We start from the raw sequence: 12,107 nt of genomic DNA on the forward strand, positions 1-12,107 counted from the left end.
CTCAGCCTCCCAAAGTGCTGGGATTACAGGCATGAGCCACCGTGCCCAGCTGGTTTTTTAAAATTTTAACAATATATTTCAGAACATTAGTTTTCAGAAAATGCATGAAGATACTTACCCATCCTTGGTTTGATCAGCTACTCCTGCCAAGAGCTGCACGATCTTTGGGTTACTATTTGGATCATTATACAGTCCAAGATAGCGCTGAACAAAGTCTTCTGGGGTCATGTAATGCTCTCCATCAACCTCAGTACTGGCATACTAAAAAAATAAATAAATAATGCATACTGAAAAATTATCCAATATCATTTTATATCCAATAGATGTTTTGTGAAAAGGTAAATTAAAGGCCAGTATTAAAATCAAAATAAAGATAATAAATGCAGAATTTTTCTCTGGATACCGAAAAATCAAATATTCAGAGCCTGATTTAAAAACATTTTATAGTACTAATACATGCACAACATGTAGGAACCTTGAAAACATTATGATAAGTGAAAGAAGACAGACACTAAAGGCCATATATTATGTGATACTATTAAGTGGCATGTCCACAATAGGCAAGACCATAGAATCAGAAAGCAGAATATTGGTTGCCAGGAGCTGAAAGGAGAGAGGGAATGGGAGTTAACTGCTTACTGGGTATCAGATTTCTCTTTGGGGATGATGAAAATGTTCTGGAATTAGATAGTGGTAACATCATACAACATGGTAAATACACTTTTAAAAAAAACACTGAATTGTATACTTTAAAATGGTTAAATGGTGAATTTTACGTTATGTGAATTTTATCTCAATTAAAAATACATATATTGGTAAGATAAAAGATATGAAAAGACTAAGAAAAGTGAAAGGGCAGCCAGGACCTGAAAGTGACTCCCAGAGGCTTCCTGTCTACAAGAGCACCAGGGAGACACGTAATCTGCCAAACCTTAGAAGTGAAATGAATGAGAAAGGAATAACAAACAAGACCTTTCATCATTCCAAGTTCCAGTAGCCGGAAATAGGAAATAAATTAAAATATTCTTTGACATCAGTAATTTTTTACATCAATAATTTTTTTAAATAAAATAATAATAATACCTGCATCAAAGAAACTCATTAATTTAAGGGCTTTATATACTACGGGATGACCAAACATGAACAACCAAAGCCTTTCTCCTTGAGTTGCATCAGATTGACTGTTACTTCGGTCAACCAACAAAGCAGTAAGATCAGAACTGAAGAATACAAGGGCTCACAAAATGTCAAGCATGAAAAATTAAAGCGAACATCTACACTAGGGCCTGGCCCATCAACGTTAAATTGCAGAACATCCAAATGAAGTGAAAATTCTACAAGTTTTCAGAGAGAAAAACCAGGTCACATATAAAGAATCATGAATTAAGGGCATCATGCTCCTCAACAGTCCTGCTTTTTTTTCCCTCAGCACCTCTTTCTAACATACTTTTATTCTACTTCTTATGTTTATTGTCTATCTCCCAATTAGAATGTGTCACAAGGGAAAGAATCTTTGTCTAATTTGTTTACTAATATATCCCAAACACCAAGAATGATGCCTGGCTTATGGTAGGCACTCAGTAAATATTTGGCAAATGAATGAATTGGTAATAGGTACACAAATAACTAGGCAAATCAAAAGTTTGGTAATTTTTAACTATGAGAAATTACTTTTATTGTACAAAAATAGAAAATATCATAATCCATGACTTGGCTCAAAATAAACAGTATTTATAGTCATAATAATATAGATATCAAATGTTAATTTAATAAAAATTATAAATAGGACAGGTGCAGTGGCTCACACCTGTAATTCCAGCACTTGGGGAGGCCAAGGCGGGCAACTGCTTGAGCCCAGGAGTTCAAGACCAGCCTGGGCAACATGGCAAAACCCCGTCTCTACAAAAATACACAAATTAGCTGGGCATGATGTCACGTGCCTATAGTCCTAACTACTCAGGAGGCTGGGCTGGGAGGATTGCTTGAGCCTGGGAGGTGGAGGTTGCAGTGAGCAGTGATCATGCCACTGTACTCCAGCCTGGGCAACAGAGCAAGACCCTGTCTCAAAAAAAAAAAAAAATTATAAATATACTGACAGGAATGTGAGAGGAAGTAGTACAAGGAAGCTAAGACCTCAGCTACTATAACAGAAAGTCAAAAATGTCTAGAAATATCAATATAGAAATGTGAAGGGAAATACCAAATGAAATAGCTAAAAGAGTTACAAGTGGTTGCTTCTGGGAAACAAGACGGGGAAGAAGAATCAGGGCAAATGATTGTTGGTTTGCTTTCTGGTCAAGTATCGCAAACATCTCCATTTGTGGATCTGACTAAACAAAGCCACCTGTTCTTTCAATAAGAAAAGAGTTAGGCCAGGCACAGTGGCTCACACATGTAATCCCAGTACTTTGGGAGGCCAAGGCAGGAGGATCTCTTGAGCTCAGGAGTTCCAGCCTGGGCAACATGGAGAGACCAGGTCTCTACAAAAATTAGAAAAGTAGCTGGGCATGGTGGTGCACACCTGTAGTCCCAGCTATGCAGGATGCTGAGGAGGGAGGATCACTGGAACTTGGGAGGTCGAGACTACAGTGAGCCATGATTGTGCCACCACACTCCAGTCTGAGTGACAGAGCAAGACCCTGTCCAAAAGAACAAAAAACAAACAAAAAAAGCCACAGAGACTACCACCACAAGTGCTATATCAGCCTGCATAAGAAGTAACTCAGTGGCCAGGTGCAGTGGCTCACACCTGTAATCCCAACACTTTGGGATGCCAAGGCGGCCAGATCACTTGAAGTCAAGAGTTCGAGACCAGCCTGAACAACATGGTGAAATGCCATCTCTACTAAAAATACAAAAATTAGCCAAGCATGGTGGTATGCGCCTTTAGTCGCATCTACTTGGGAGACTGAGAGGAATGGGAGAATCACTTGAATTTGTATTTTTAGTGGAGACGGGTTTCACCGTGTTAGGCCAGGATGGTCTCGATCTCCTGACCTCGTGATCCACCTGCCTCAGCCTCCCAAAGTGCCGGGATTACAGGTGTGAGCCACCGTGCCGGGCCTTCACCTGTATCTTTGTAATAGCCACTTCCTAGTTTCCCTGTCCCAAGTTAGTTCCTCTCTCCTCCACTCACCTTCCATGTTGCCATCAGGAATAGCACAGATCAGATTATGTCTCTCCTTTCTTCTAAAACTTTTAGTATTGTTCCATGGCTTGCAGAATAAAGTTCAGACTCTTCTGTTTAGCATTCAAAGCATTTGAGAGGTGGGAGAATCACTTGAACCTGGGAGGCGGAGGTTGCAGTGAGCCAAGATTGCACCACTGCACTCCAGCTTGGGAGACAGAGCAAGACCCTGTCTCAAAAAAAAAAGTAGCCCAGGGGTTGCTTGATGACTTGTGCTATAGAACAAAAATAAAAAGACGCAGCCCAATGTGGACTTTTTTTTTTAACTAATTGGTGCTACCAAAAGCATTCAAGAAATATCACCCCAAAATAAAGTCATGTTCTCTACACGTGACTATAAAAGCCATTCTTGAAGGGGTTTTGGGTTTAAACCTTGGCTCTACCACTAACCCTTTGTGAGTCCCTAGACAAGTTTATTGTCCTCCCAGGCCTCTAGATATTTCACACACTTATACAATGAAGACAAAATAATCTTTGAAATTTCAAAACAATAAATATATAAACACAGGATAAAGAAAACAATAAGTTTCAAAACTATAAGTATATAAACATAGGATAAAGAAAAAACAAACTGTAAGATATTTACACTAATAGTAAGTAGATTCCATCAATTCCTGTCAATTGCTTTTCTTCCTCATTCTTAATATGTACGAGATAATTGGACATGTTCCACCAAGATCACAAAACCACTAGAGTTAAGAATAGGCAGGAGTGAGGAAAGGCACAATATGAGGAAGACCGCTGCAACTGGAAAGAAGGATGGATACAAGGAAGTCTAAAAACAGAATGTAAGGAGACTGACAAGTTAGTTACTAGTCAATTACTAGTTCCTGTTACTAGTTCCGTCCACCAGTAACTAGAATATGGGTTGCAAACAATGGTATGAGAAATATACTATGGGAACCAAAAAGGAGTGATTCATTCTTAGGACTGGTGGGATGGGGCCAGGGAACGGAGGGAGAAAGGCAACACTTGGAATGGACCTTAAAAGTTAAATCCAATTTCAATTGCAGGTGGAGAGAATGGGTATTTCAAGCTAAAAACAAAAACAAAACAAAACAAAAACACAAAAAACTAATGTGAACAAAGGTGAAACAAAAAATACCCCCCCTTTTTTTTCTTTTCTGCGAGAAGGCTTAGTTGGAGAGAGAAATGGTAATAAAGAGAGCGTATACAAATACATGTAGTAGAAAAGGCACTTTGAAACCAAATGGTAGAAGACTTTGAATGTTAAACAGAAGAGTCTGAACTTTATTCTGCAAGCCGTGGGATACTACTAAAAGTTTAAGAAGAAAGGAGAGACATACCTGATCTGTGCTATCCTTGATGGCAACATAAAAGGTGAGTGGAGGAGAGAGGAACTAACTTCGAACAGGGAGACTGGTAAGTGGCTATTACAAAGATACAGGTGAGGGCCGGATGCAGTGGCTCAGACCTGCAATCCCAGCACTTTGGGAGGCTGAGGCAGGCAGATCACGAGGTCAGGAGATCGAGGCCATCCTGGCTAACACGGTGAAACCCCATCTCTACTAAAAATACAAAAAATTAGCTAGGTGTGGTGGCACGCACCTGTAGACCCAACTACTGGTGAGGCTGAGGTAAGAGAATTGCTTGAACCTGGGAGGCGGAGGTTGCAGTGAGCCAAGATAGCACCACTGCACTCCAGGCTGGGCGACAGAGCAAGACTCCATCTCAAAAAAATAAATAAATAAAAGATACAGGTGAAACAGCTTGAGGCCTGAACCAACACAGTGGGCATGAAAAAGAAGACAGTGGGTACTTTTACCTATTGCTAATGGCTTTTTATTATTTTAATAGTATTACATTCATACCATTCAAAATTCAGAAGGTACCAAAGAATATACAGTGAAAAGTCTTCCTCCTACTTCTGTTCCCAATCACTCAATTACCCACCCCAGAGGCAATCGATTTCTTATGTATCCTTCTAGAGACGTTTTATCCATAAACAAGTAAATTATATACATAATGTTAATATATATACACCCAAATATATGTGTGTATATATGAAATTCTCACCATTTCTCTTTTTTACGTAAATGATAGCATACTATTTATACCGTCCTATACATCTTGCTTTTGTCGAATTCAGTCCTTTTGAAAAGAAATTTAGCAATATATAGGTACATACACACAAGTATACATTATATATAATCATAAAAATGCTCGAATCCTGGCCAGGCGTGGTGGCTCAAGCCTGTAATCCCAGCACTTTGGGAGGCTGAGGTAGGGGGATCACCTGAGGTCGGGAGTTCGAGACCAGCCTGACCAACATGGAGAAACCCCATCTCTACTAAAAATACAAAATTAGCCGGGTGTGGTGGCACATGCCTATAATCCCAGCTACTTGGAAGGCTGAGGCAGGAGAGTCGCTTGAACCCAGGAGGCGGAGGTTGCGGTAAGCCGAGATCGCACCATTACACTCCAGCCTGGGAAACAAGAGTAAAATTCTGTCTCAAAAAAATAATAATAATTAGTTGGGCGTGGTGGCAGGTGCCTGTAATCCCAGCTACTCGGGAGGCTGAGACAAGAGAACCTCTTGAACCCGGGAGGCAGAGGTTGCAGTGAGCCGAGATTGCACCAATGCACTCCAGCCTGGGTGACAAGAGCAGAACTCCATCTCAAATTTAAAAAAAGAAAATACTAGAAATGGGATTATGGTGATCTTTGTTCTCGCTCTTCACAACTGCTTGTGTTGCTTCTTTGTTTCATTAACAGATGATAAAAGAGGGGGGAGCACATGAAAACATTTCAGAGATTTTGTATTAAGAAAATTTGGCAACAATTGTTCTTTTTGCCACAGAGGTGTCTATTCTCTAATATCTGAATTTGACCTCCAGGACTACAACCACTAAATAGAAAACACAAACACACAATACAAGCACTCTGTATGGCATCTACTTCATAGAATACTATGCAGCCATAAAAAAGACTGAAATCATGTCCTTTGCAACAATGTGGATGCAGCTGGAGGTCATTATCCTAAGCAGAATTAATGCAGAAACAGAAAATCAAATATCACATGTTCTCTTTTAAAAGTGGGAATTAAATATTGGGTATGAGGCAGGAGAACAGGGTCTGGAGGCCGTTTCACACCAACTTCCTAGAACTAAATTGAAAGGAAAACCCTAACTTTCCACACCTAAGTAACAAAAGGACCAGAGGCTACTCCCTTTGCAAACCCCCTTTTCTCCACGGCAGATGGGAAATTGGCTGTTCGCAATCAGACTGACTGCAGGCAGACTCTTCGTTTGCATAGAAGTACAACGTTGCAACTTTCCCTTAGCCTCTGATTGGTTGCTTTCTGCAACCAATCAGATGTTTGTACGGGAGTGTGACCTTTATAACTTCACTTCAGCCTCTGATAGGTTGCTTTCCGCAACCAATCAGACCAATTGCGGGCCACCACTTCATTTACATGAGGTAAGCACCAAGTGGCCAATGGGGAACCTCTAGGAAGTATTTGGACCTGAGAAGATTCTGTATCCAGGCCCTTAATCCGCTGCTCATTGGCTCCCACACTGTGGAGTGTACTTTCATTTTCCATAAATTCCTGCTTTCGTTCTTTCATTGCTTCATTCTTTCCTTGCTTTGCTGGGCGTTTTGTCCAACTCTGTTCAAAATGCCAAGAACCTGGACAACTTGCAGTCAGGACTCTCTACCTGTTACAGGTACACATGGACATAAAGACAGGAACAATAGATACTGGGGACTATTAGAGCAGGGAGAGAGAGAAAGGGCAAGGGGTGAAAAAATTCCTGTTTGGTACCATGTTCACTATCTGGATGACAGGATCAACAGAAGCCCAAACCTCAGCAACACACAACATACCTTTGTAAGAAACCTGCACATGGGGGCCGGGCGCGGTGGCTCACGCCGGTTATCTCAGCACTTTGGGAGGCAGAGGCAGGTGGATCACGACGTCAAGAGATGGAGACCATCCTGGCTAACATGGTGAAACCCCGTCTCTACTAAAAATACAAAAAATTAGCTGGGTGTGGTGGCGAGCGCCTGTAGTCCCAGCTACTCGGGAGGCTGAGGCAAGAGAATGGCATTAACCCGGGCGGCGGAGCTTGCAGTGAGCCGAGATTGCGCCACTGCACCGCAGCCTGGGCGAGCGCAAGACTCTGTCTCAAAAAAAAAAAAAAAAAAAGAAAAGAAACCTGCACATGGACCTCTTGAATCTAAAATTTAAAAATTTTTAAAGTATACTGTATATATGGAATCGCCAAGATGTCAACATTCTTGACTTTAAAACTATCAGGAAATAGAGCAGCCTTAGCACAAACCACAAAGGACACAGCGGCTAACAAAGAAAACAAATGCTTTAGTTGACATGTACTGAAACAGGCTTTGCCAGTATCTGGGGTTATAAATGATGCCAAAGAACCACTTACCCTGAGGTATTTTGCCAGTGTTTTCTCCAGCTCTCCTACTCTATTTTAACTTAATTTTAACTGAAAGATAGAGTGTATAGCTTAGAGGAAAAAAGCATAAGTCTTCTCCCATCCATAAGAAGTCAGTACTTGACTTCTACAGGAGACAGTTAACTAATTAACTCATTAAATTAGAGACAATTACTTGGCAATGTCTGTAAGCCTGTTGCCTGAACAGCACAACCAAAGAGGGAGTTTAGATCTGAAACTAGAATCTATCTACCCACAGTCAGTCAAAAATGCTAAAATATTTTAGGTATTATGCTAACAAAGAAAAGCTGGTACCTCAAAAATTGGTGATATATTTAAATCAGGGGTTTGGGTTTTTTTTTTTTGGAGGGGGGAAACTCAAGTGATCCTCCCACCTCAGCCTCCTGAGTAGCTGGGACCACAGGTACGTGCCACCATGCTCAGCTAAGTTTTTCAGTTTTTATTTTTTTGTAAAGATGGAGGTCCCACTAGGTTGCCCCCCCCCCCACACATACACACTTAGTATAGCAAGCAATTTAATAGTTTCATAATATAATTTTCATTTTGTTCCTGTGTTTTTAAAGGATGAACTAAAATGACTTTAGATGAAATTACCCAAGTATGTCTATACTCCAAGTAACTTTAGAGTTTATCATTTGCCATTTCAAAGATATCTCTTAAGCAGTTGTATATCCCTCTGGGGCAAGAAGTCAAGGACACATGGAAGACATTGACATAAAGTAGCTGACAGTATCTGAAATGTATCTGAAATAGCTGGTCCATTTTCTTGATTAAACTTTTTCCAAGCCCAACTCAAGTATTTGAAATGTAAAAGAACATACAGCTTTGACATTTCCAGAAATATTTAAATTTACATTGAGTATAGTTAGCATGTGCTCAGGAAAGCCTTAACATTCTAAAGCTTAAGAAATAAAATAGATCTCATGAGATGAGAATCCTCATACATTTAATCAAAATTATTGTCTACAAAAGATGGCAGGGTTTCATATACAGATGTGTATCATAATTACACTGAACTATCTCTAGCTCCAAATGAGAAGATCATGCCATTTAAAAATGTTTTGCCTACCAAGCCAACAGATCAACATACCAAGGCTTCAATTGACTGGAATAAACTGGATAGCAATAACTCCTTTGCAATTTACCAAATTTAACCTTAAGTGACCTTTAGGATGTATGCAACCGGCTGGGCACGGTGGCTCACACCTGTAATCCCAGCACTTTGGGAGGCCGAGGCGGGTGGATCACGAGCTCAGGAGTTTGAGAGCAGCCTGGCCAACATAGCGAAATCCCATCTCTACTAAAAATACAAAAACTAGCCAGGCCTGATGGTGGGTGCCTTCAATCCCAGCTACTCGAGAGGCAGAGGCAGGAGAATCGCTTGAACCCAGGAGGCGGAGGTTGCAGTAAGCCAAGATCGTGCCACTGCACTCCAGCCTGGGCGACCAGAAGAAGACTCCATCCCAGGAAAAAAAAAAAAAAAAAGGATGTATGCAACCTATATTATTATATTAACTACACATTACAAAGACTGACACACAACCCTAAATTTCCACTAAGAAAAAAAGGTTAACTTAAAATTCAATGATTTGAATGAGCATAAAGCCCAAACACTCTAAATGATACAAATTACTTGTTTAAATAGTTTAAGTTCATAAACAGATCCTTTGATGTTTTATATCTCTAAAAGATATTCCAGAGACTATAAAGAAAAATTCTGATGTGTTGTGACTAGAAAACTGGTTACTTTTAAAAAATTATATGGTGTATCAAGATTAAGGATTTTTGAAGTATGCACATCAAAACTGAGGCAATATATCTAGAAACACTGCTTTTTAAGCCAAAAATCTGCTGAGATCAAATCTTTCAGGTTATTTTGCATTCATTTTGAAACTGTGTGCCAGGCACTATGCCTGGTGCCTGGTACTGGGGATGCAGAGATCAACAAGACACAGTGCCTGCTGTCAAGTAGTTCAGAGATGATGGCATGACGGACACTAAAACTGGGTCAGAAAACTTGGGTTCTAAACTCCTGTGCCATTAACTCAAGAATTTTTGGGCAAAACATGCAGATTCTTGGAGTCTCTTCTTTAACAAGAGTTTGCAGAAAAATTGCTGTCCTATTGTGAGGCAAAAATGACACCTTGAACAACAAAGTACTTCAAAATTGTAAAATATAACTTGAAATAGTTACTGTAAAATGCTTAGAAACAGAAAAGCATAGGATCTCTATTTCCCTCCTTGCTTAGTGAATTCTTCTGCTTTTGCCCAAACATGAAGAAATTATTGTTCTAACCTTTCATCTCTCTCCAAGCCAGAGTTTCCCTAGGTTGGCTTCCAGTATTCCTGGGCTTACCACGAGATTAGTCCTGACTGGTCTAGGCAGCTTTATCTCTGTCTAACCAACATGTGGCTGTAATATGAGTCAAAACAAACTGTTCCTCCATGACTTTGTTCCAACTGAGATGAACTGACATTTTCAGATCTTAACATCCTTTCAATTTCAGTAATTCAAATGACAATGTCATGAAGTTTAGTAACTACAGATATCTCATAGAGCATTTCCCACATAGAAAAATGAATTATTTGAACAATAAAAGAGGACAATATGTACCAAGGCAAGTACTGAGTATATGAAGCTAGTTCTCTTACTGTCCTTCACTATTATGGCTCTTACTTCCAACAGAAGCCAAATTTAGTCAGGAATGCATGCCCTTTCACTACACAAGCACTCTGCATAAGGAGCAAAGACCACAGCAGATCTGACACACAAACCCTGTTAAACAGTACAATGTGTAATTTGCCTTATTATGTTAGTTCAATTAGAATAAAAGAGCATTCTATCATAAATAATATTTTATAAGAAAAAAATTATTTTAAATACATATGGCCACTTTGACTTCTTAACAACTTTATTAAGCCATATTAATTTTTAAAAACAGGGATTTTAATTAGTAATGTAAAATTTTTCCAATGTTACTCAAATCAACTACATGAGCATTAGGGAAAAGCAGTTGTATAAATCTAATTTTGATTAGCACTTTCAGTTGCATATTTTGGATATACTAGAAACAAAACCTTTTACTGATTTTGCTAAAAAAAAAAAATTATTCAGTGCTCTGCCTTCCTAACTCAGATTGCTTCCATGAATACTATGTGCTTATTTTTGTTGCTGTTTTAATATATTTTCACTGTCCACTATAGCAAGCCCTACTGTCAGCTACTGAATGATGCAATTTCTAACACAGCAGGGAGGTAAAGACCCTTATTAATCACTGAAATCAATTGAAGCTACCATAATAAAGAAGATCTGCCAAAACAATTTTCCACTCAAAATAACCAAAAACCTTGGAAATAAAATAATGACCAAAAGAACCCAATAACTGGAACTAGAATGCTTCCCAAGGCAGATTAAGTTGAATAATTAATTTGCATCATTCCTTAAATAAATACTTTAGTCTCTTCGTCTAAGTAACCATGGGAACATACAAGAAGCATATATATGTATAAGCTTGGGCAAATCATGTCGCTTTGACAATCAAGGTGCTGCTCCTAGGGGGATGGAATGCCTTAATGTTGATAAGCCTTGATTAAATACCAAGATTTTTACCAAAGAGAAATAACGACCTTTAACATAGCAGGGTGCAGAAAGTATTAAAAGATCTAAGAAACAGATCAACCAAATGCAATGTATGAATCTAGCTTGGATCCTGCTTTTTAACAAAGCTACTTAAAAATATATGAAACAATCGGAGAACTTCGACACTCAAAAGAAATTGATGATAAGACTTTTTTTAGGTGTGATAATGGTATTATGATTTGGTTAGTTTTTCAGAGTCTTTATCTTTAGGAGCTACATACTGAACTATTTATGGATACTGCAAGATGATGTCTGAGAACTGCTTCAAAATAAGCCACTGTGGCTTTAATACAGATGAAGAAGGGTTAGCCATGATAATTGGTGACACTGGAATGACAGATATATGGTGATTCATTATACCGTTTTCTCTTTTTTTGTATGAATTTTAAAGTTTATTAATTCAGTTAGAATTACAACAAACCTTTTTAAAAAATAATTTCAAATCATATTTTATTTTTTTGAGATGGAGTCTCCCTCTGTCACCCAGGCTGGAGTGCAGTGGCGTGACCTTGGCTCACTGCAACATCCACCTCCCAGGTTCAAGTGATTCTCCTGCCTCAGTCTCCCTAGTAGCTGGGATTACAGGCATGCACCACCACGCTAATTTTTGTATTTTTAGTAGAGGCGGGGTTTTACCATGTTGGCCAGGCTGGCCTCGAACTCCTGACCTCAAGTGAGCCACCCACCTCAGCCTTCAAAAGTGCTGGGATTACAGGCATGAGCCTCAATTCATATTTTAGATTCAGAGGGTACATGTGTGGGTTTGTTACAAGGGAATACTGTGTGATGCTGAGGTTTGGGGTACAAATGATCCCATCAGCCAGAGAGTTTGCAT

General features: G+C 39.4%; 1 protein-coding gene across 3 annotated transcripts in view; it reads right to left on the bottom strand.

Moving 5' to 3' along the window:
- SLC25A12 (solute carrier family 25 member 12) overlaps positions 1–12,107 on the bottom strand; it is a 221,486-nt gene that overhangs the window by 83,480 nt on the left and 125,899 nt on the right. For all 3 annotated transcript variants that reach the window (XM_055379156.2, XM_031008529.2, XM_031008528.3), the window contains exon 3: positions 119–261. In XM_055379156.2, the coding sequence (XP_055235131.1) occupies positions 119–261 (143 nt within the window). The remainder of the gene's footprint in view (positions 1–118; positions 262–12,107) is intronic.

Source organism: Gorilla gorilla, chromosome 11 (assembly GCF_029281585.2).
Source record: "Gorilla gorilla gorilla isolate KB3781 chromosome 11, NHGRI_mGorGor1-v2.1_pri, whole genome shotgun sequence".
In the NCBI taxonomy this organism is placed as follows: Eukaryota; Metazoa; Chordata; class Mammalia; order Primates; family Hominidae; genus Gorilla; species Gorilla gorilla.